General features: G+C 49.4%; 2 protein-coding genes across 3 annotated transcripts; one reads left to right on the top strand and one right to left on the bottom strand.

The window, feature by feature from the left end:
• Positions 1-64: 64 nt before the first annotated feature.
• On the top strand, positions 65-6634 carry aars2 (alanyl-tRNA synthetase 2, mitochondrial (putative)). Its single transcript, XM_084570824.1, has 22 exons — positions 65-781; positions 1471-1659; positions 1739-1884; positions 1954-2145; positions 2528-2672; positions 2752-2897; positions 2977-3085; positions 3157-3195; positions 3283-3397; positions 3479-3606; positions 3683-3821; positions 3892-4061; positions 4136-4249; positions 4610-4750; positions 4838-4975; positions 5054-5157; positions 5385-5493; positions 5585-5707; positions 5792-5902; positions 5987-6070; positions 6157-6270; positions 6351-6634. The coding sequence occupies exons 1-22, from the start codon at positions 548-550 to the stop codon at positions 6516-6518; spliced, it is 2958 nt and encodes a 985-aa protein (XP_084426950.1). The 5' UTR covers positions 65-547; the 3' UTR covers positions 6519-6634.
• capn2l (calpain 2, (m/II) large subunit, like) lies at positions 6631-22850 on the bottom strand. Of its 2 annotated transcripts, XM_084570837.1 has the most exons (21): positions 22502-22850; positions 20817-20886; positions 19575-19696; positions 19339-19472; positions 11658-11826; positions 11496-11579; positions 11318-11403; positions 10605-10679; positions 10362-10522; positions 10118-10287; positions 9914-9925; positions 9577-9788; positions 8914-8950; positions 8758-8823; positions 8136-8193; positions 8006-8070; positions 7798-7866; positions 7469-7547; positions 7277-7393; positions 7117-7175; positions 6631-6804 (listed from the first exon to the last, which is right to left on the bottom strand). In XM_084570837.1, the coding sequence occupies exons 1-21, from the start codon at positions 22736-22738 to the stop codon at positions 6781-6783; spliced, it is 2106 nt and encodes a 701-aa protein (XP_084426963.1). In that variant the 5' UTR covers positions 22739-22850; the 3' UTR covers positions 6631-6780. The 2 variants fall into 2 exon arrangements, with proteins under 2 accessions (XP_084426963.1, XP_084426962.1); XM_084570836.1 differs by having other exon boundaries at positions 11496-11826.
• Between the last annotated feature and the right edge of the window lie 1029 nt (positions 22851-23879).

The raw sequence follows: 23879 nt of genomic DNA on the forward strand, positions 1-23879 counted from the left end.
ATATTAGTGAGCGCAGTAATAATAATAATAGTAATAATAATAATAATAATAAAGCATAGTTTGTAATGAAAAAAATAAGTAAACAATAAAACTTCATGCCCTTTTAGTGGAATATTACTTCTTCTATTCTATCAGATTTACTTGAATCTGTAGTGAGGGAGAAATGTACCACATCGACATGTTGTCGTAATAATATTAATCTTGTAGCTCAGGTTTGTCCCAGTCAAATGTCTTAAATGATCTGGTTCCTACAGGATTTAAACATTTTTTTATTTGTATCTGACTTTAACATCATTTTAATTCTTTATATATTTTTATTTCTAAATATTCTTATTCCTCCTCCTCCTTCTTCTTTAATTAATAATGTTGATTGATTAATTGATTAATTGATCGACGAGTCTCCACCAGGTGGCGGTAAATCATCCTGTTCAGCATCATTCCTCACGAAGAAGAAACAGCTCACAGTGCGCATGCGCCCCGTGACAACCAGTGCTCTGAGGGTCAACATGGTCCCGGTTCTGTCAGCTGCTACCAGGCTTTGATCCAAATGTTCCGGCTGCTGCTCCGGAGGCTCCGGCCGCCCAGCGGGCCGCGGGGTCTCCTGTCTGCCCGCTCAGCTCGCTCCTCCAGCGGCTCTGCTCCAGAGATGCCGGCCGCTCGGGTCCGGAGCACCTTCCTGGACTTCTTCCGGGAGAAACACGGACACCTGCTGGTTCCGTCCTCACCTGTCCGGCCCAGAGGAGACCCCAGCCTGCTGTTCGTCAATGCCGGCATGAACCAGGTGGGTCCAGACCCGGTCCGGTGAGTTCCGGTCCAACGGCTGCGGCGGTTAGATAGATTTCAAAATAAGAGTCATTTGAGTGGAGCTGAATCTGAGGGATTAATTAATTCATTATTTTTTAATTAATACGACACTGGTCCAGTGTTTACAGCTTAGCTCAGGGGTGTTAAACTCATTTTAGTTATTTCTCGCTCCCTCTCTCTCCTCTCAATCTCACCCACCTGGTTACTTTAACTTGAACATCACTGATTGGCTAATCAAACTGACTGACACCTGTCCATACCATTAACTCCGCAAGAAAATGGTGCGTTCGGGAACCATGTTGAACATAGGACAGTCCATATATTTAATGAAACGTCCCAAATACCAGTCATCTTCCATGTATTTTCCACATTTTGCATTTTGCACGGGCCAGATTAGATCCTCTGGTGGGCTGGTTTTGGCCCGCAGGCCGTATGTTTGACACCCCTGGCTTAGCTCAATCAACCAACCGGAAGTTAACCCCCTGAACATGTACTTCCTGTTTATATTTTCCTGCACTGCTGATATTATTATTATTATTCTCCTGTTTAAACTGAATCCTGTTTAATAGTTAAAGACTCTTTAATCAGAGGAAAGCTCCATATGTGGAGTTAAGATCAGACTCAGAGCTTGACCTCCAGCTGACTCTTCTTCTTCTGTGGTGTCAGTTCAAGCCCATCTTCCTTGGGACTGCGGACCCCCGCAGCGAAATGTCCTCATACCGCAGAGTGGTCAACAGCCAGAAATGTGTCAGAGCCGGCGGCAAACACAACGACCTGGAGGACGTGGGCCGAGACGTGTACCACCACACTTTCTTTGAGATGTTGGGAAACTGGTCCTTCGGAGACTACTTCAAGGTGGGGAGAGGGTTAGGGTGAGGTGGGGACTTCCTGTTTACAGGGGGCGGAGTCTCATTTTGTCTCTGTGCTTGTATAGGAGGAGGCCTGTCGCATGGCCTGGAGCCTCCTCACTGAGCATTATGGGATACCTGCTGAGAAACTGTATGTGTCTTATTTTGGCGGGGACGCTGGGGCGGGTCTACCGGCCGACGACGAGACTCGACACATCTGGTTGGACATCGGGTGAGTCCAGACGAGTTCTCAGGTGTTCTGTCTGGTTTAGGGTTAGCTGAATGTCGCTCACGTCCTCAGGGTTCCTTCTGGTCGTCTCCTGCCCTTCGGCTTGAAGGACAACTTCTGGGAGATGGGGGACACGGGCCCCTGTGGCCCCTGCACTGAGATCCACTACGACCACGTGGGAGGACGGGATGCAGCGAAGCTCGTCAACGCTGACAATCCAGATGTGGTGGAGATCTGGAACCTGGTCTTCATGCAGTACAACAGGTTCATATGCAAACTGTTTAGACCAGATTAAACCCGTTCAGACAGGATGAAACCAGTTCAGACAGGATGAAACCAGTTCAGTCCAGATTAAACCAGTTCAGATTAGATTAAACCAGTTCAGATTAGATTAAACCAGTTCAGAACAGATCAAACCAGTTCAGACAGGATGAAACCAGTTCAGTCCAGATTAAACCAGTTCAGATTAGATTAAACCAGTTCAGATTAGATTAAACCAGTTCAGATTAGATTAAACCAGTTCAGATTAGATCAAACCAGTTCAGAACAGATCAAACCAGTTCAGAGCACTTCAGACAAAATTAAACCAGTCCAGACCAGATTAAACCGGATTAAACCAGTTCCTGGTCTGGTCGTGTCTCCTCAGGGAGGTGGACCACAGTCTTCGGCTCCTGCCCCAGTTCAGTGTGGACACTGGGATGGGACTGGAGAGACTGGTCAGAGTCCTGCAGGGCAAAAGGTCCAACTACGACACGGACCTGTTCACCCCGCTGCTGCACGCCATTCACCAGGTACAAGTCTGTTGTCATGGCATGTCTGTCGTCACGGCTACGTGTCTGTCTGTTATCACGGCGACGTGTCTTTCCTCAGAGGTCGAGAGTAGGGCCGTACGGCGGCGGGACGGGGACAGCTGAAGGGGGGAAAGTGGACCTGGCGTACCGAGTCGTGGCTGACCACATCCGGACGCTGTCGGTCTGCATCGCTGACGGAGTCCATCCAGGCATGTCAGGAGCAGAGTGAGTCACCGTCCAATGAGCTGCCAGCGCTACAGTCATGTCACGGTCGTATCTGATCTGGTTGGTGTTTGTGGGTCAGGCTGGTGCTGAGGAGGATTCTACGGCGGGCGGTTCGTTTCTGTGTGGAGGTTCTTCAGGCTCCTCAGGGAGCGCTGGCCAGCCTGGTTCCTACTGTCACCCACATACTGGTAAAATACATTTCCCACAATCCCTCTAACCAGGAAGTCTTCCACACATTGATTCTTCCTGTTTGTCGCAGGGTGACGTGTATCCGGAGCTGAACAGGGAGGCGGACCGGGTGAGTGGTGGGATCCAGGTGTGACACCTGTGGAACCAGGTGATCGATGGAACAGGAAGTAGTGATCAGCTGGTGTTTGTCTTCCAGATCATGGACGTCATCAACGAGAATGAGGCTCACTTCCTGGCGTCTCTCCAGCAGGGCAGCAGGCTGATCCAGCGCACCCTCAGCAGGAAGGACTACAAGCATGGAGTCTTCCCAGGTGAGTTCACCTGTGAGCTCCTGGTCCAATCAGAGCCTGTCCTGTCAGAGCCTAACAGTATCTCCTCTGACTGTGTTCTAGCCTCGGTGGCCTGGTCTCTGCACAGGGACCTGGGCTTCCCTCTGGACCTGGTGGACCTGATGCTGGAGGAGAGGGGGGTCCAGGTGGACCGCCCAGAGCTGGAGCGACTGATGGCAGAGAGTCAGAAGGTGTCACCCTGAGCTCCCAGAATGCACCTGGTTTGTGTAGTGGTTCAGTCAGGTAACAGATTCTGGTGTGTCTCAGGTGACGTCTGAGCTGCAGTCAGCTGATCAGTCCCAGGTGATGTTGGACGTGGTCAGCCTGGCGGAGCTGCAGCGTCTTGGGGTTCCTCACACCGATGACAGCCTCAAATACCAGTACCGCCTGGACCAGGACCGATACGGTATGGACCTGTTCCACCTTCACAGGTAACCTGACCCTCTTCGCACCGCTAACCTGTACCCAACTCTCAGTGTTCCCAGCATGCCGAGCGACAGTCCTGGCGCTGTACGATGGCCAGACCCTGGTGTCGGAGGTCCCTGAGGGCCTGCGCTGTGGAGTCATCCTGGACCGCACCTGCTTCTACTCTGAGCAGGGGGGGCAGTCCCATGACCAGGGCTACTTCACCCGGGATGAGCTGCAGGTCAGCTGACCGCTAACACAGGAAGTGGTAGAAGTGTCCGTGTCCAGGTGACTCCATGTGTTTCCTGTCTGTAGGACGTGCTGTACCCGGTGGAGGCGGTGCTCCGGGCAGGGGGGTACGTGGTCCATCAGGTGACTGCAGCCGACAACCTGAAGACTGGAGACCAAATCGAGCTGCATCTGGACCAGGTGAGCACAGGCCTCCAAGCTGGGTGTGTTCCTGGTTAGACAGACCCAAGAACATCAGCAGAACTACCGATCCAAGAACTATAGACTATAGAACTACAGGCCAGACAGAACAATTGATCCAAGAACCACTGACCACACAAAGCTACAGGCCTGAGAACTAAAAGTCCAAGAATTACAGACCAGATGGAACTATAGAGCCAAGAACTACAGGCCCAAACACCAATGGTCCAAGAACTATAGACACAAAAACTACAGACCAGAGAGAACCAGAGCTCCAAGAACTACGGGACTGTGTTTTTTTTCCCCTTCTTTTTACAGCTGATGTGACGTCCTCTGTCTCTGTCTGTCTCTGTGTCTCAGCTCCACAGACTGTCCTGTATGGTGAAGCACACAGCGACTCACATCCTGAACTTTGCTCTGAGGAAAGTTCTCGGTCCTTCAGTTCAACAGAGAGGATCTCATGTGTCCGCAGACCGCCTCCGCTTCGACTTCACCGTCAAGGTCTGTCTCTGTCTCTCTGTCTGTCTGTCCTCCTCACAGTTCTCCGAGTGTCTCTGTCTGACGTCCTGTCTCTCTGTCTGTCCTCAGGGTTCTCTGAGTGTCTCTCAGCTGCAACAGGTGGAAAGTTGTGTTAACGACATCGTCTCAGCCAATCAGATCGTCCACAGCGAGGAGCTTCCTCTGCAGAGAGCCAGGAGCATCAGCGGCCTGAGGACAGTGGACGAGGTGAGCTGTCCCCTTCTGTCTGCTTCGTGGTGTCACCTGTCTCCTGGTGTGCTGACCGTCCTGTTCTTGTGTCCTCAGGTGTATCCGGACCCTGTTCGGGTGGTGTCGGTGGATGTGCCGGTGTCTGAGCTGTTCGATGATCAGGCGGACAAAGAGACGTCCGTGGAGCTGTGCTGTGGAACGTGAGACTGGGACACACCTGTCCACCTTTTACATTTATTCAGACTGGGTCAACAGGGGCAGACAGAACCTCACCTCTAGACAGAATCTAACCTCTACTTCCATCTCGTTGTAGTTGTCAGTGAGTCTGTGGTTTGTTTCTTGTCTGTGGACCAATCAGAAAGCTGCTAGCTCATCATGTGACCGTCTGACGTTGGACGTTGAGACTAACTGATGTGTCTCTGTTCAGTCACCTGTTGCAGACCGGGGCCATCCAGGATCTGGTGATTGTCTCCGAGAGACAGATGGTGAAAGGAATCAGTCGGATCGTCGCCGTGACGGGACAGGAAGCAGCGCGGGTCAGAGATCACATGACAGCTTCAGTCTGGTCACATAATCAGTCCACCACACACGTGACTCCTCTGACCTCTGACCTCTCTGTGCCCTCAGGCTCGGGAGGCCGGACAGGTTTTGTCTCAGGACGTGGAGTCTCTGTCAGCCAGACTGTCAGACTCCGCCTCCAGCATTGACTCCGCCCAGAGACTCGCCAAGGAAGTCGGCGTCCTCTCTGATGTAAGTACACTACCCATGATGCACTGCAGCCACTGTAGAGGTGATTATTAACAGAGATGTTTGACCCTGATCTGTGTCTGGCAGGCTGTAGATAACACCCCCATCCCCCAGTGGCAGCGCAGAGAACTGCAGAGTCGACTCAAAGCTCTGCAGAGGACCAGTAACACGACGGTCAGGAAACTGGAGACCAGAGAGGTAAACACACACCTGAGAAACACCTGAGACACGCGAGAGCTGCCTGTTGTGCTCTGACATGATTTCCCATCATGCTTTGCTCAGGCTGCAGTCAGAGCTCAGGCTGTGCTGGAGAGGAGCGGCAGGAAGGAGGTTGTGGTGGACTCGGTGGAGACGGATTCTCTGTCGGTACGTAAACAGACTCGTCAGGTGGTTGAGTTTAACCGATCGATTGATTCCTGATGAATCCTTAAACGATCAACAACGTGTTTCAGGTCCTCATGAAGACCGTGAACCAGCTCAGCTTCCTCTCTCCTCTCAGTCATGTGATGCTACTCGCTCACCAGAAGCATTCTGGGAAGGTTCTGTGTGCCTGTCAGGTTCCCAAGGTAACAACCACTCACCTGTCAGTGACCTCACAGGGGGCGTGGCTTGTTAATATTAAATGGTTTCCTGCTTTATCCCGTAGGACTCTCCTTCTATCGCAGCCTCTGATTGGGCGGTGGAGGTGTGTCGTCACCTCGGGGGGAGTGCTGGGGGCTCCACACTGGTTGCCAAGGGAACAGGAAGCAGCAGTGACATCGCCGAGGCCGTGAGGTGGGCTGAGGACTTCGTCCGCCGGAAAACGCAGACATGATGTCTTGGTGACATCACAGTATTACCTCCAGAAGCGTCGTGATTGGACGAACTGGGATGTTTTTATCAACCAGAACATTTCTTTGTTTTAGAAGAAATAAAACCACAACAAACTCAGTCACGTCTTTATTGTCTCATTACGGCTAAAACAGAACCAGAACGCGATCAACACTATCAGAGCCACTGGTACGGGATCAGGGTAAAATCAAAACTGCAGAGCTGATCCGTGACTAAGACCAGGACCAGGACCAGGACCGGTTTCTTCAGAGCATTGACACGTTGAGCCACTGCAGGAGAATCAGACAGACAGATGTTAAACTTATAAATAAAAGCCTGCGGATGATGATTGGATGAACAGGAAGGAAGCTGGATTTTCAGAATAAAGGGTATTAATGCTTTGTTGTTCTGGACCAGCAGAGGTGAGTCAGCTTTTCAAAATAAAACCCAGTGAAGCAGCATCATTAGCACACCTGTTCATGCCTGCTGCCCGACTGACTTTCAAAAAAAAAAGTCTTCAAATATTGTAATTTAATAAACCTGTTGACCCTTATTGATGTGTTGCTATGACGACCAGAATGACATGATCAGCTGGTTCCTACCTCTATAATGCTGAGCTCCACGGTTCCTGAGTCGTCTTTGTCCAGCGCGTTGAACGTGTCTGAGGACGGAAGACAGAACAGGTGAAGGAGGAAATGTGTCTATTCTTCCTGTCAGAGGACGAAGAGGACACACAGGAAATAGAGGGCAGAGAGGACTCACTGAACATTGTCTCCAGACGAACCAAACAGCCAACAAAGCTGTCAAAGTCAATGGTGAGGTCTGGGTCACTGTAGCGAGCCACCAGGATCTGATGGAGAGGGTTGTTCAGACTGAACCCTGGGACACACAAGGCAGATAGGTCAGAGGACACAGAGGGCAGAGTTTAGAGGGTGAAGAAGGGTGACTGTTTACCAGCTTCTTCCACTGCCGTCCTCATCTCTGTGGAGCTCATTGTCCCTGACTGGTCCACGTCCTTCTCACGATAAATGTTCTGTCAACAACAAGTCATACTTAAACATTTTCCATGTTGTGTTGCTATGGTTATGAAGTGTCTTCTTGACAAACAATTTTGGTCGAAAAAGTTTAAACATCTTGTTTAGTTCATTTACATATCAACACTCATCTGCTAATTATTGATAATAATTCATTAATAATAACATTGGACCCTGAGGGTTCCTGGATCAGATTCAACCTCAGGAAGGTTTAACAGACTCTGTACAGGTGACACGTCGGACACTCACCAGGAAGTTCTCGATTTTGGTCCAAAGTATTTTAAACTCCACCAGACCCAGTTTACCGCTGCCGTCTTTCTGTTGCAGAAGTTCAGGAACATCTGGTGTTCACATACTGAACTAAAATGACAGGAAGCCAGACTGTCACAATAACAGTGTCCTATTATTACCACTGAGGGGACACTGTCACAATTAGTGTTGGATTTTGAAAGGATACGTCCAGCAGGTTGACCATGTTCCGGCAGGTGGTGATGCTGAAGCCGTCGGTCTTGATGTCGGATCCTGTTACAGAGACACAGTCTCAGTTTCAGATTAAAACTCAGACAGGAAGTGATTCGGGTTCTTACGTTTTGTCACGACTTTGTTCAGGATCTTCTGAAGCTCGAAGACGCTGATCTCACAGTCCTGTAGAGACATGTCAATCACTCTGATCAGACCACGCCCCCAGACACATGTCAATCACTCTGATCAGACCACGCCCTCAGAGACATGTCATTCATTCTGATCAGACCACGCCCTCAGAGACATGTCAATCATTCTGATCAGACCACGCCCTCAGAGACATGTCAATCACTCTGATCAGACCACGCCTTCAGAGACATGTCAATTATTCTGATCAGACCACGCCCTCAGATACATGTCAATCATTCTGATCAGACACATGTCAATCACTCTGATCAGACCACGCCCTCAGAGACATGTCATTCATTCTGATCAGACCACGCCCTCAGAGACATGTCAATCATTCTGATCAGACCACGCCCTCAGAGACATGTCAATCACTCTGATCAGACCACGCCTTCAGAGACATGTCAATTATTCTGATCAGACCACGCCCTCAGATACATGTCAATCATTCTGATCAGACACATGTCAATCATTCTGATCAGACCACGCCCTCAGATACATGTCAATCATTCTGATCAGACCACGCCTCCAGACACATGTCAATCACTCTGATTGGCTCACCCCTCCTGCCAGCTGTCCAAACAGTGCTCTGAAGCGATCGTCAACGTCATCTTCATCGATGTTGATCTGCAGGAAGGTTCAGGTAAACCAGATGTTGACAGATGTTGACATCAAATGTTGTTCACGTCTGTTTTAGAAATTGTATTTGTTCCTCACCGGCTCAACTCGGGACTCAATGGGGTCGTCCAGCTCTCTGTAAGAACAAAAGATTCAACTTCCTGTTTTAAAACCGTGCACTAATCAGAAACCCACAGAGTAATAACTGACTCTGAGCTGAACTGCCACCTGGTGGTCACCAGTCACACTGCAGAGACTGAGGAGCTGTCACTCACCGGCTGTGTTTACATGGACGTTAATCAATAATCAATCAGTCTGATCACAGATGAACTAACTGCTGCTGTGAAGCATCAAATCTACTGGAAATAGAACAGTAGAAGTAGACGAGGTATTTTCTCCTTCACGTTTGTGTCCAGTCCTGAATTGCAAGTGGAAGAAGATGACCAAGATGTCACCACGTCTCCAAAGCTGTTGTCCACATGGTGGACATGGCTCGGTTCATCTTTTCAAACACTTGTTTCAACAACTGTTTGTTTATCTACCTCCATGTTTCTGTCTCTCCTGGAAAATCCTGATGTTTACCTCACGTGGAGAAAACACACTCAGAGAGAATGGATTCATTCCAGCACTAAGGACAGATTCACACCAGACTTTTACATTTGATTGGTTGAGTGGTCTCCATGGAAACACAGCCAGCTACAACTTCTACCTCAGCAGCTGCAGTTCCTCCGATGACCACCAGACGTCTCAGAGTGAACGTACTGGAACTCGGCCTGTTTCTCTGAGAAGACTCGGACACAGAAGTCTCCATCCTTCTGCGGCTCGAAGGTGGACGGGACGATCAGATACTCCCCGGGCGGCAGACAGAAGCGGCTGCAGACCTCTCTCAGGTTGATGAAGGTTTCAGAGCGAGCGGCGGAGGCGTGACGCAGGAAGAAGTTCTTGTTGAGGTGAACGTTCCTCTGTCCAGAGTACTGAAAGAGACGCATGGTTAGCTTCAAACGAGACACTACACGCAGAGTGAACTCACTGTGGTTGGGACGTCCTAACGTCTGGAAACAGACTGGAGACAGACTGTCCGCCATGATGGACTTCATACCTCATCAGGAACCTGGAACACAGAAACAACATCCATTCACTTTGGTGGAGATGTAGCGTCATGTCTCAGAAAGAGTTATATTTATATTCACTACTGACACTGATCAGTATTGATTATGTCTTTGACCTCCCACAAACCTCAGAGGAACCTTAGAGGAACCTTACAGAACCCTTACAGCTCAGATTCCCGTCCACGTGTCCTCACCTCATAGATGGCGAAGCCGACCGTGTGCATGTCCTCTCCCATCTTCCTCATGCGTCTGCGGTTCTTCTGGATCAGACCAACCACGAAGCTGCAGCCGGCCTCGTTGTCGTCTGGGTCGTCGTCCTCCTCGTCCAGTCTGATCAAAAACTGAGGGTTTGTCCAGAACGTGTCTGTGGACCAGAGGGATGTTAGCTTCCCATGGAAACAGACGCTGCAGGGTTACAGGTTATCAAAGAAGACTCACCGGGGTAGTTCCTGCATCCTCCGGCCGTGGATCCTCTCCTCCAGGTGCCCTCAAACTTGGACAGAGCCCATTTAGAGATGCCGTCGTCGCTCAGAGCGTCAGGCGTCAGGTTACAGATCTCAAGCCGGGAGTAGTGACGCAGAAAGTCAGGGAACGACATCCTGCAAGACAACACGGAGGGTTCAATTCACCAGGTGGTCTGATTCAGGTAAAGTGGAGGTGGAGATGCAGGTGAAGTTTTACCAGAACTCTCCGTCCTCTGAGCGGTGGCTGAGACGCTCTCTGTCCTCGTCGCTGACGTAACGCCACTGCATCGAGCTGGAGGAAAAAAACAAGTCATCCGATGCTTTAATTTAAACAAGGACCTGATGTTTGAAGTTTCCCATGATGCTCTGGGGCAGAGCATGGCTGTACAGGCCAAAGACGTTGTAGCACGTTTATTCTGGAGGTCAAAGGAAGTCTCAGTCTTTCATCTCTGAATCTGTGCAGCTTCCACAAATGATTGACAGAGGATCAACAGTCTCCACCCAGCAGGGAGGGGCCTGCTAATAAATCCAGCTGACAGGTGTCAACAGACTAGTTCAGCCCTTGGGTGAGCCAATCATGTAAAAGACAGGTGTGAACACCCCCAGGTCGCAATGAGATCGCATTTGGAGGTGGTTTGGCTTGCATGTGCCCACATTTCATTGGTAGTGTGAACGCAATGTGTCCTGGGTAATCATTAGAGATCGCCTAAACACTCTACAGCGGCGGTAGAGCTCCATTAGAGACAATGTTCTACTGCCCCCCACATGACGTCATGGTTTATTTGCATACAATATATTCTCATTAACATGACACCTGGCTGTGCTCCAGAAGAACCAGTTTGGCAGGTTTGATAAACGGAGCTCTGGGTGTTCACTGCCAGAGGCTTAAAACTTAACTTTATGTTTTATAAATAAAGTTTCTTTTATTACTCGTCGCTCCAAGCGCCGGTCCACTCCACCTGACCCCAGGGGTTCCTGATCCGGATCAGCTTCTCCCGGTCTCCTTGGTAGTCCACCTGCAGTCAATCACACGCAGAGTTACAGCTGGAGGGTTTAATTCTTCACTCAGACACTGGGGGGGAGGGGCTAGGGGCCCACCTGTCCCTACCTCATCTGCACCTGTCACAGAGTAGGCGTGTCCTTTGACGAGTTTCTGAGAGGTGACGGCCTCCGAGTCGGCCGAGCTGGTGATCTGAAACCAGACGGGGAAATTAAACATGGATGCCATGAATCCTAGAGACAACCAGCAGGACGTGGGACGTGGTCTTACGTCGATGGAGCAGCCCATCAGAGAACCTCGGCCCAGGGCCTTCTGGATGATGTGGAACAGGTTAGGACTGGGTCTCTGCAGCTCATGGACCTCAGCGATTCCTCCGGTAAAATCCTCAAAGCCCTCGGTAGTCGATCCTCCGGACAGAGCCTCGTAGCAACCGTTCAACCTGCAGAGACATCAGAGACAACTGAGAACTGAAGACACCGGAGGACCGAACACCTGAGTACATCTACCTTTGGACACACTTCCTGTTGAAAAGGCTGTCTATTACCAGGAGCTGAAAAGAGAGTGACTCATTACTGGCCACTAGAGGGCGCACTATTGCTGTTCTGCCTAGCAACAGGAACCAGTTTGGATTGGTTTGCTTAACCAGTAGCAGAAAAGGAGAGAGGACTAAAAGTTCACTAAAAGGTGTTGCTGGCAGTTTTTTCAGTCGATTTTTTCCTGTGTTCCAGATCTAGTTTTTCTGTTTAAGAGGGATGTGTGCGTCCATTTGTCCTGTAAGTAGATTTCAGTTTATATTAATAATCCATATCTTTTGGATCGCCATTGTTTTACGTTAAATAATAAGCAGTGTGTTAATGTGGTAAACTTTTATGTTATCATTGATTATTATTAACCCTTTGCGGTATGAAGATGTTAATAATAGTGTGATTTTCACTCTGTTTGTTCTGTGTACATCCTAGAAACCACACACACACACGCAAACAAGTCCCTGTAAGAGCGAAGAACCTAATCAGAAATTAAAGAACTCTTTCTGCACTCCACGGCCTGGTTATTGAGACCCACCAGAGTCCTGACCGGACTCTCCGCAGCGATTCGTGCTCTCCAACCACCCTACACCCTAACATCTATTTTTCACTGGTCCTTCGAGCCGGATCGACGGATTACTGTGGGAAGATGCCTAACCCAGAGCCAGAGGAAGCGGTCTCCCGACCGCCAAGGCAGAAAGCAGTTCCCCGTTACCTGTCGGATTACGATTTAACTGGACCAGGATCCCAGAAGGGGGCCCAGAGCCAGGTTCCTCAAGACACAGGAGAAGATGAGCCTGCCCAGTCAGCAGCAGAGGCACGCTCTGGTGCCACATCGCCTCTCAGCCAAAGTCCCGCACCAGACCGAAACGTGGTGGATGAGGAGTGGGAACAGATGTTGAAGGAGATGCGGGGTGATCAGAGCCACCCCCCCAGCCAAGCACCAGAGCCACCCACCGGGTGGCAGCAGCTCAGCCGAGAGAATGCAGCCCTGAAACACCAGGCAAGCCAGGTACCTGAGCTCATGGCAGCATTAAAGGAGATGAAGCAAGCCAATACCGACCTCCGCCAACAGATGAATAATCTGGTGAGTGAGATCAGGAACACACCCAGGCCAGCTACATCACATGCACCTTTGCATCCACACCCACCACCAAGCTCAGACACCCGTGGGCGTGAGAGTTATCATCCAACACCAGCCTATATGCCATATAGAGGATATCCTGCTGACCCCAGGGAAGCATACTACCCCCCACCCAAGCCTAGTGACATGTTAGCAGAGGATCTCTCCCACCTCAAAGTATCACAGCGGGTACCAGTGGACCTTCACTACCCACCATACTCTTCTGTCCCTTCGCAAGCAAGTTACCCCAGGGCAGATCAGTACGGTCAGAGAACCCCACCCATGCCAGTCTATAACCCCTATGATCCACGATATGGTTATGCTGACAGAGCAGACGACGGTTACACCCCATATCATCCACCCGCAGACCTGTCATTCACTCAAGAGCATACTTACCGAGGGCCTAAGCCATCTATTCCACCTCTGATGTCACCAGACCCCAGAGAGTTTTCAAAGATGAAGATTGCACTGGAGAATATCCTCCCGAGAGACGCCACCGAGCGATTCAAGTTCCAAATCCTCACAGATCACCTCAGGTGTGAAGAAGCCTCGCTTGTGGCAGACTCATACAGCAACTCCAGGCAGCCTTACACAGACACGATGACGGCCCTCACCAAGATGTATGGGCAGCCACACAAGCTAGCTGTACAACGCATCACAGAGTTGATGGATGGTCCAGATGTCCGTAGTGGTGATGTGAAAGCTTTTCGTCTGTTTGCTCTTCGTGTACGCTCTCTGGTAGGCATGCTGGAGCAGCTGGGGTCAAGAGGTCACATGGAGCTGCAGTGTGGATCTCATGTATCCAGGCTACTCGGGAAACTACCCCATGACCTCACCGCCAGCTTTAAGAGATTCATCCACCCCATGAGAGTAGCTATTCCCACACTCACTGACTTGGCTGAATGGTTGGAATACGAGCTTGAGGTGCAAGAGGACAGTGGAAAGGGTGCCAGCTATAGAAGAGAGGAGTCCTCTACCAGAAAGAAAGAGAACCGGAGAGACTCCAAGCCCACCAGCAAACCCACCACAATCCTCCTCGGCACAGGTAAAGCAGCAGAGCCAAGCACTCCTACACCTCCATCAGCATCAGCCTCTCCAGCCCACAGCCTCAGCAAGAAGGAGAGGGGAACAGCTTACTGTCCATATTGTGACAACAACAACCACTACCTGAACAACTGCACCAACTTCAAGCAGCTGAACAGAGAGCAGAAGGAGGTGTGGATCAGAAGCAACAACAAATGCTGGCGTTGTGGTCGTGGCCACCAGGCAGCCAAGTGCACCCTGAAAGCCCCCTGCAAGATATGCAACAGGAAACATCTGCTTGTGCTACACGAGGTGAATGAGAGAGCAGAGGTTGAAGCACCAGAGACAGCTGCAGCTGAGAACTGTCTTGTGAACACCGCCAGCAGAGTTCTGTATGTTGACCGCCCCACCTACAACTGTAAGGTGCTCCTAAAGATCAGCAAGGTTACCATAAGGAGGGGCAACCGGTCACTGGAGGCGTACGCTGTTCTAGATGATGGCTCAGAGCGAACCATCCTTCTTCATGCTGCAGCCAAGAAATTGGGTCTGAAAGGCAAGCCAGAAGAACTAGCCCTGCGCACTGTCAGACAGGAGTTGCAGGTGCTTCACGGGGAGGCTGTGTCCTTCACCATATCTCCCATTGATGATCCCGAGAAGCAGTTTAAGATCCAGAGTGCATTCACTGCTAAACAGCTGGGACTGGCAGAGCACACCCATCCCACCGCTACACTGCAGAAGAAGTACAGGCACTTAGCTGGGTTGCCTCTACCGACTCTGGATAGAGTTCATCCGGTGTTGCTGATCGGCTCTGACTGCACTCACCTCATCACACCAATAGAGCCTGTTCGGTTTGGCCCTCCTGGTGGACCAGCCGCCGTGAGGACGCTCCTGGGATGGACTCTACAAGGCCCAGCACAAGACATGAAGCTCAGCCTTAATGCACCACAATGTCTCTTCACCTCCACATTGTCCCCACTCGACCTCTTCACTCATGTGGAGAAACTGTGGCAGATGGATGTACTGCCTTATCGCAGTGAGAAGCTGGCTACAAGATCCCGCCAAGACCATGAAGCCATTCATCTCCTCCAGGAGCAGACCATCAGAGTGAATGTCAACGGCATCGAGCGCTACGCCACACCCCTCCTGCGAGTTAAGAACATGCCTCAGCTACACGCTCCACCCGAAGCTGTTTTGCCGCAGCTTAGGAGCATCGAGAGGAGGTTATCAAAAGACGCAGAGCAAGCCACTGCCTATCAAGCAGAGATCGACAAACTGGTAGATGCAGGCTATGTTGTGAAGATGGAGCCAGATCAGGTGGAAACCACAGAGGAGTCCTGGTATATACCACACCATATAGTCCAACACAATGGGAAGAACCGTGTGGTGTACAACTGCTCCTTCCAGTATCAAGGACACAACCTGAATGAGCTCCTTCTGCCAGGTCCTCCCTTAGGCCCCTCATTGCTTGCTGTGCTTCTCCGCTTCCGAGAGCATGCCCTCGCCTTCAGCAGCGACATCCGCGGAATGTTCCACCAAGTACGGCTGCTCCAGACAGACAAACCACTGCTGAGGTTTCTGTGGAGAGACCTGAGGCCAGAAAACCCACCAAGTGTGTATGAGTGGCAAGTCCTCCCCTTCGGGACCACCTGCAGTCCCTGCTGTGCAACCTTTGCACTGCAGAAGCACGTGCGGGACCACAGCCAGCCAGAAGAGGACGTGCGAGTCATCGTAGAGAAGTCATTCTACGTAGACAACTGTCTACACAGCTTAACATCAAGAGAAGCTGCTAGAGCTCTGGTGGACAAACTGTGCCATCTTCTGGCCGAAGGAGGATTTGAGCTGAGGCAGTGGGCCAGCAACGACCCGTCCATCATCACCCATCTCCCTTCTGAAGCCAGGTCAGATACCTGCGAACTGTGGCTCAGCTATGGTCGGCCAGATGTCCAGGAGTCAGCCCTCGGACTACACTGGCATTGCCAGACAGACACCCTGTCCTACAAGCATCGCATGGTGGATTGCTCAGTGGTCACGATGAGGAACATATATAAAGTTCTCGCCAGCCAATATGACCCTCTCGGCTACATAATACCTTACACCACCAGAGCAAAGGTCCTTGTTCAGTGCTTGTGGAACAAGAAGAGAGATTGGGATGACCCGCAGCTCCCGGACGACCTGCTGCATTCCTGGCGCTCATGGGAGGCGGAGCTTGAACACCTGCCAAAGGTAACCCTGCCCAGGTGCTACTCCAGCGATGATATGGACCACCCCTGCAGTGTGAGAGATATCCATGTGTTCAGCGACGCATCAGAGCAGGCGTATGGAGCTGTGGCCTATCTAAGGACTGAGAACCCACAGGGCAAGGTCGAGGTTTCCTTCCTTGCTGCACGGTCCCGTGTGGCCCCCAAGAAACAGCAGTCCATCCCTCGTCTGGAGTTGTGTGCAGCCCTCACTGGCGCGCAGCTCTGCAAGGTCATTACCACAGAGCTGACCCTCCCCATCCGTAGCCTCACTCTATGGTCCGACTCATCAACGGTTCTCACCTGGTTGTCATCGGATTCATGTCGCTACAAAGTTTTTGTAGGAACGCGCGTCGCGGAAATCCAAGAGCTGACAGGATCTGCTACGTGGCGATATGTGCCAACAGGAGACAACCCAGCAGACGACATCACTCGAGGTCTCCCTCTCCAGGACCTAGCTGATGGTGGCAGGTGGACCCATGGCCCAACATTCCTGAAGCAGCAGCCAGAGGATTGGCCAAAGCCCCCATGTTCCCCTCCGGATGAGCCAGAGAGTGAGGTGAGGCAATCTGCTATGGCTGTGCTGTTGACTACAGTTTCAACTGTGCTAGATCCCCAACAGCATCAGACCCTGAGGGACTACCTGAAGGTCACTGCCCACCAGCTGCATGGGGCGGCCAACCCATCAACTCCTGTGACCGCCGATGACTACGCTGCTGCTGAACTGGAGGCCTTGAAACAGGCGCAGAGAGACTCATTCCCAGAAGAGTCTGCTCTGCTAACTGCGAGCAAACCAGTGGCAAAATCCAGCCGCCTCATGTCACTGGCTCCAGAGCTCGACGAGGCAACAGGGCTTATCAGAGTGGGAGGCCGTCTCCGCCGCTGCAGCGACCTCACAGCAGACACCATACACCCCATTGTCCTCGATCCCCAGCACCCTCTGACGAGGCTGATCATACAGGACTATGATATCAAGCTGCATCATCCAGGGCCGGAGAGAGTGTTCGCAGAGATTAGGAGGAGGTATTGGATACTGCGAGGGCGTGAAGCAGTGCGTCGACACCAAAGGAAGTGCACGGAGTGTAGAAAGTGGAGAGGGAGACCTAATCCACCCAAGATGGCTGACCTTCCCCCAGCTAGACAGCGCACCTTTGAGCCTGCCTTCTACTCGACCGGCGTCGACTGCTTTGGGCCATATGTCATCAAGATTGGTCGCAGGAATGAGAAGAGGTGGGGGATACTGTTCAAATGCATGACAACCCGGGCAGTTCATGTAGATCTTCTCAGCAGTATGGACACTGACGCGTTCCTGATGGCTCTGAGACGCTTCATCGCCCGGCGGGGAAAGCCTCATGAGCTCCTGTGCGACCAAGGCACAAACTTCAGAGGAGGAGAAAGAGAGCTGCGGCAGGCTTTCGAATCCCTCCAACCCGAGCTCCAAACTCAACTCGCCAGCCAGCAGATTCGATTTGCTTTCAACCCTCCAGGATCACCGCACTTTGGAGGATGCTGGGAGAGGGAGATTCGTTCTCTCAAGGCTGCACTTCAAGTCACTATCGGGGCCCAGACGGTTACAGAAGAAGTGTTGCGCACTGTTCTTACCGAGATCGAAGGAATCTTAAATTCCAAACCTCTTGGATATGTCTCATCAGACATTGCGGACCCTGATCCCATCACCCCCAACTGTCTCCTCATGGGGCGGCGTGATGCCTTCCTGCCCCAGGTTGCCTATGAGGGCCCAGAGATCCTAGGTCGGCGGAGATGGCGACATAGCCAAATACTGGCTGACCAGTTTTGGAAGCATTTCCTCAAACATTACCTTCCTGGCCTCCAGGCCCGGCAGAAATGGCGGACGGAAGCTGTGGACTTGCAAGTGGGAAATGTTGTTATGATTGTTGACAACCAGTTGCCCCGGGCCCTCTGGCCTGTGGGAAAGATCACTCAAGTCTTCCCTGGAGCTGACAACCATGTCCGGTCTGCCGAGGTGTTGGTGAAGGGCAGAACATACACCCGACCCGTGACAAGACTTATAAGTCTCCCTGCTCTTCCTGAAGAGGAATAGAGGCATTTACAGTGGTTCGAATTCACTTCCTGAATTCGGGGGCGGCTGTTGAAAAGGCTGTCTATTACCAGGAGCTGAAAAGAGAGTGACTCATTACTGGCCACTAGAGGGCGCACTATTGCTGTTCTGCCTAGCAACAGGAACCAGTTTGGATTGGTTTGCTTAACCAGTAGCAGAAAAGGAGAGAGGACTAAAAGTTCACTAAAAGGTGTTGCTGGCAGTTTTTTCAGTCGATTTTTTCCTGTGTTCCAGATCTAGTTTTTCTGTTTAAGAGGGATGTGTGCGTCCATTTGTCCTGTAAGTAGATTTCAGTTTATATTAATAATCCATATCTTTTGGATCGCCATTGTTTTACGTTAAATAATAAGCAGTGTGTTAATGTGGTAAACTTTTATGTTATCATTGATTATTATTAACCCTTTGCGGTATGAAGATGTTAATAATAGTGTGATTTTCACTCTGTTTGTTCTGTGTACATCCTAGAAACCACACACACACACGCAAACAAGTCCCTGTAAGAGCGAAGAACCTAATCAGAAATTAAAGAACTCTTTCTGCACTCCACGGCCTGGTTATTGAGACCCACCAGAGTCCTGACCGGACTCTCCGCAGCGATTCGTGCTCTCCAACCACCCTACACCCTAACATCTATTTTTCACTTCCTGTCACTGACGCCTACTGTGGACACACTTCCTGTCAGGGACTCCTACCTTGGGACGACGTCTATCTGTTTGAAGACCTGTTGGTTCTACCTGTAAAAGTCGTCCATACCAGGAAGTGGTCCAGCACCTCTATACACAATGAGGGCCGATGCAGGAATACTAATTTTCATTCCAAGTGTTCATCAACAGTTTGTTTGTCTCTGCCAGTAATACTAATCATTCCCATTCTCTCTTTTCACCAATAAACGTTTTCCTGCGAGTCAGAAAAGGTTTAGCTGGATAAAACGATCGACCAGAGTGAACCTTCAGCCAGGTCTTACTTGGCGTAGGCCTTCTCCAGCAGAGCGCTCCAGAACTCCCTCCCCTCCGCTGAGTGGACGAACAACAGCTCTCCATCTCTGGCCGGCAGCCGGTCGTCGATCACCACGTCCACCCACTCACCGAACTGCCAGAACTACAGAGGGACAGACAAAAAGCCAAGAAGGACAGACAAGAGAGACGAGGATGTTACGGGAAGCACTGGTTTATTGGTGTTTCTGGAGCTACTGGTTTGTACCTGAAAGTGGAAGATGCCAGCGTACTCTCCATCCCTGAAACTCTGTCCATGAGGGACAACTCGTGCCAGAACTTCCTCATTGAGGGTGAGGGAGGCGATGGCGGCGAGCAGCCAACAGTCACCTGGATGAGAGAGGGACAGGAGGCGGGGCTTAAGATCAGAACGTGGATGAATATTTATAGACAGTGAGGCTCTACTCTGTGTTCACTGCAGAGGGATGATATCCGTGTTCCGATTGGTTGAAGCCTCCCAGGTGTTCCTATATGTTGCCATAGAAACTATTTCCTGAACACATGAGAGTCAGCCACCACCCTGTAACAGGTTTACTGTTTCTGTTGACAAGATGACACTTGTGCCGCTGCCGCACAAACACACACTAACAAACACTCTTCTCTCTCTCTCTCTGGTATGGAAATCCTCACCTGCCCACAATAACAGACACACATGGCCACGCCCAGTGGAATTTTCCAGCTCAGGTGTTGTCAGGTTTAGGGCTCACCTGAGAGCTGATTCCTCTGACTGAATGGAATTGAAGTGTTCTCAGGTGTGTTTGTTTGTTTCCAGTTTTCTTTCTTCTTCTTGTTTGAATAAAACCACCTCAGCTATGCTTTAGTTATCAGGATCATACGGATGCTTCTATGATTCATGATACAATTAGAAACCTTCATTTTTAGTTCAAGTGGAGTGAGCCATGAGCCAACATGGCACTAACAGAAACAGCAGAGGCAAACAAGCTACTAACAGAGCTAACGGCTAACAGAGCACTGACCTGTCTACATTAAATCCAGTTTGACATCGTTTCTTTGATCCAGAGCGTTGTTTTCTAAATAAAATTAAGATTTTAACTGAATCTGTCACCTAGAGGTTTTCACTGAGCCACACTGAAGTGGTTTTATAGTCAATGCCATGTTTTTCAAATATGTAGGGTGGGGTGAAGCAGGGAGTGACACCTGAAGCCTGGTGTGAGCTCTTTGGTAACGTCTACAGCATCACCATGTTAGCCACATACAAGCTAACACCTACAGCATCAACACACAAACAACATTCCTGGCCTAAGGACTGATTATGTAACAACTGTCAGGTAGAAGCAGGTAAACTGTGACTCATTTCTAATTCATTAACCGGCTCCTTTATTCTCCCAGTGACTAATATAGTTATTTGAAGGGGCCAAGGGACCGGTTCTTCCAGTTTGACTCTGAGTTGAGGCTATTCAGGTGAAACACAAGCCGAATGCTTTCTCACCCAGCGCTCCCTGACAGATGTCCGTCCTGGAAGCTCCAGAGATGATGAACTCGGGGTCAGAGGTCAGCTCCTACACAGAAACAAACAGGAAGTCAGTCCCTGTCACAATAAAACAGCTGAAATGCGTATTATTAGCGAAGCTTTGGAGTTTTACACCTTGAAGAAAAACTTTCTGCACGTTCCTCCACCACCATATCCACCATAAAGATAGCGGCTTGGAGCGTCGGGTGAACCCAGATGTAAGAAGAGGAGCTAGCTCAGCAGTAGAGATGTTCATATAGCTAAGGGTTTCCTAGGCAACCAGAGCCATGGGACGTCCACTAGAGACCAACTGTCCTCTACAGAGACATGGTCAATCAGAGAATCACTTTAGTTGTGTATTAACGAGTGGGTGGAGTTGTGAGAACCATATATTACATATTAGGTTGAGTGCACTGTCCATATTGCACAACAAACCCAACCTGCTGAACATCTACTGTTCAGCAGGTTGCATCAGCCGGAGAGCTAACTGCTAATATGCTAGCAAGCTAGAAATGAAGTGTGGTTTATGTCTCTGTAGGACTAGACACCATTTATACTTGTGCAATCATCAGTCTGGCTCGCTCTGTAAAAACTCCATCCAAACCCTGGTCGGTGTTGTGTGTTTTTTGTCAGTTTTTGTTTCTACTTCCTGCTTCACATTCAACAATGGTGTTTGAAACTTTTGCCAGAATTTGACAGAACAGGCATAGGCAGTTTAGGCTTCTGCGTCAATTTGACGTTGTAGCTACGGCGACCTCCCCAGAAATGTAACTACACGTCGCGGTGACGCAGACAGCAAGAGCTGTGATTGGTCCGATTGGTGGCAGCGTGTTTCCGCTTCAGTGTTTCCAGCTGCTTCTTCATCAGTTTGAAAATTGCGGAGATGGAGAAGCAGCCAGAATTAGTAAAGCAGAAATACGCTACATGACCCGTAGTTACATTTCTCGGGAGGGGCATGTCTACGGAGGGCTACGGAAGGCTACGGCGTTAGGGTCTGGGCTGTCGCCGTAGCTACGGCATCAAATCGACGCAGAAGCATAAACCACGCATTATGCTATCTGTTATCTGGGACGTTTCTTCCTGCTTTGTCTGTACTAGACTGACTTGTCAGGACTGTTAGTTTGGTTGCTAATGGGAAAAACAGAAAAGTTCACAAATAACTAACTGATGTCATGTAAACACTAGGCAACTGTAGGCACCTCGAAGCTACTGAGGTAATGTCATCATGAAAGGATGCGGACGTTGAATGTCAACAATTTCCTCAGACATTTTATAAAATTATTTAACCGGCCCTCTCTGAACACATCAGCTAACATAACTCAACTCGAGAAGCTATAGGTCATAAATACCACAAGAGGGCGCCGTTCAGTGATGTTTAGTTTTAATGTTCAGGCCACTAGGGGGCGCTGCAGCTAAGAAGGAAAGAGTTTCTGATCCACAAAGAAGAACTGAACATGATTTATTGAACAGGTCTGTCTGATTGAGATTAATGATCATTAAACACTAAAACTTATTGATGATGAGCAAACTTCTAATACACTCATCAACTAATCAATGAGTCGATTGATGATTCATAGAAACACGTTTGATGTTGAGTTTTTCTCTTAAATGGTCAATTTTTAAAAGGGACTCTGGTACCAGGTAAGACAGGTGGATCTACTGACCGTGGGTCTCATCCAGGTCACTCCCCGGACCTTGTAGGAGGACGGGCCCAGCTCATTGAAGCCCAACGAGGAGATCAGCGCCGGGAACGTGTCGTCCTGGAACAGCTGGCCCGACTCGAAGCAGCTCTGCCGCAGAGCCTCGTAGTCCTGGTTCAGGTACTTCACCGCCTGGCTGTTGGTGCCGACGCCCTGGTCCTTCTCCCGGCGGTGCTGCAAGGCGGCCGCGATGCCCGACATGCTGCAGGTCTGGAGGGTCCTGGAGAAAGTCCTGGAGAAAGTCCTGGAGAAAGAGAGTCCTGGAGTGAATTCAGAGTTTCTGAGTCTGCCGAGGTTCCAGTTGAGTGATGCCAGGAAGGGAGTGTTCAGGTAGACTGAGACAGGTGAGACGTCAGATGAGCACCTTCAAAATAAAAGTGCTCTTTGTTTCCATCCCTGGTTTACAGAAGTTTAATGTCACATTTATGCATTCTTCTTCTTCTTCTTCTTCTTCTTATTGTTATTATTATTATAGGCATATATTCATATATCGTTATGTTATATAATAATAATTCCTATTATTGTTATTATATATTATATATTATATCTAATAACAATAACTTTCTTCTCAGTTTAAAAAGTCTAATAAAATAAATCTTTTATATCTTCTCTGTGAGGAGACGAACAGAATCGTCTGCTTACATATAAATAATCCATTTTATTTCTGATGATGATTCTTTTAACTCTTATCAACTTTTAAGTTTTGGTTCTGAGCTTTGTCCTAAACTTCATGTTTCAGACAAACAGTGTGTTGCTGTTTAATTGCTCATAACAAGTATCATTATTGGAGGACAGAAGATGATCTAAACGGGTTTTAATGAATTTCATGTCTTGAGATTTGTCAAGTTTAAAAGAAAACTAGAGGAAGTTTCGTGTCAGGAGTCAAGCTGTTGAAAACATTTTAAACTCAGCCTGAAATAAAATGATTATAACAGATAAACTGCACCAAGAAGAAGAAGACGTCCAGTCCTGAACAGAAATATATTTACTCTGATATAGTTCTTTCTCTCTTCCGTTATTCTATTCATATTTTTTATCCAACTGTCTGGTACTGTCACCTTAACATCTGAGATTAACTCAGGGATCAATAACTGATCATAAGTAGAATAATTTTAAACTACAGATCAACCAGAGAGTGATGAAAGAGGAGGAAGAGGAGGAAGAGGAGGAGGTCATGTGTTCAGTCAACTCCTTATCTACATGAGTGTTTATTGTTTTTTTATTTTATATCATTTTGTTTATGAACTTTTATTTGTTAACATTTCTACTGGAGCAATTTGATAGAAACATGTGACTTAAAGACGCTTCAGCTTGTCAGTTAGTGAATGAGATGCTTTTACTG

This window comes from Chelon labrosus (assembly GCF_963514085.1).
Source record: "Chelon labrosus genome assembly, chromosome: 2".
In the NCBI taxonomy this organism is placed as follows: Eukaryota; Metazoa; Chordata; class Actinopteri; order Mugiliformes; family Mugilidae; genus Chelon; species Chelon labrosus.

What these genes read in the sequence shown, in the direction of transcription:
- aars2 (XM_084570824.1), top strand. Translation starts at nt 548, where the DNA reads ATGTTCCGGCTGCTGCTCCGGAGGCTCCGGCCGCCCAGCGGGCCGCGG. An exon ending in GCCTGAGGACAGTGGACGAG is followed by an intron (nt 4,976 to 5,053) that starts GTGAGCTGTCCC and finishes TTGTGTCCTCAG; the next exon opens with GTGTATCCGGACCCTGTTCG. An exon ending in GTGGAGCTGTGCTGTGGAAC is followed by an intron (nt 5,158 to 5,384) that starts GTGAGACTGGGA and finishes GTCTCTGTTCAG; the next exon opens with TCACCTGTTGCAGACCGGGG.
- capn2l (XM_084570836.1), bottom strand. Translation starts at nt 22,738, where the DNA reads ATGTCGGGCATCGCGGCCGCCTTGCAGCACCGCCGGGAGAAGGACCAG. An exon ending in ACATGGTCAACCTGCTGGAC is followed by an intron (nt 7,867 to 8,005) that starts GTATCCTTTCAA and finishes CTTCTGCAACAG; the next exon opens with AAAGACGGCAGCGGTAAACT. An exon ending in GACGGCAGTGGAAGAAGCTG is followed by an intron (nt 7,394 to 7,468) that starts GTAAACAGTCAC and finishes TGTGTGTCCCAG; the next exon opens with GGTTCAGTCTGAACAACCCT.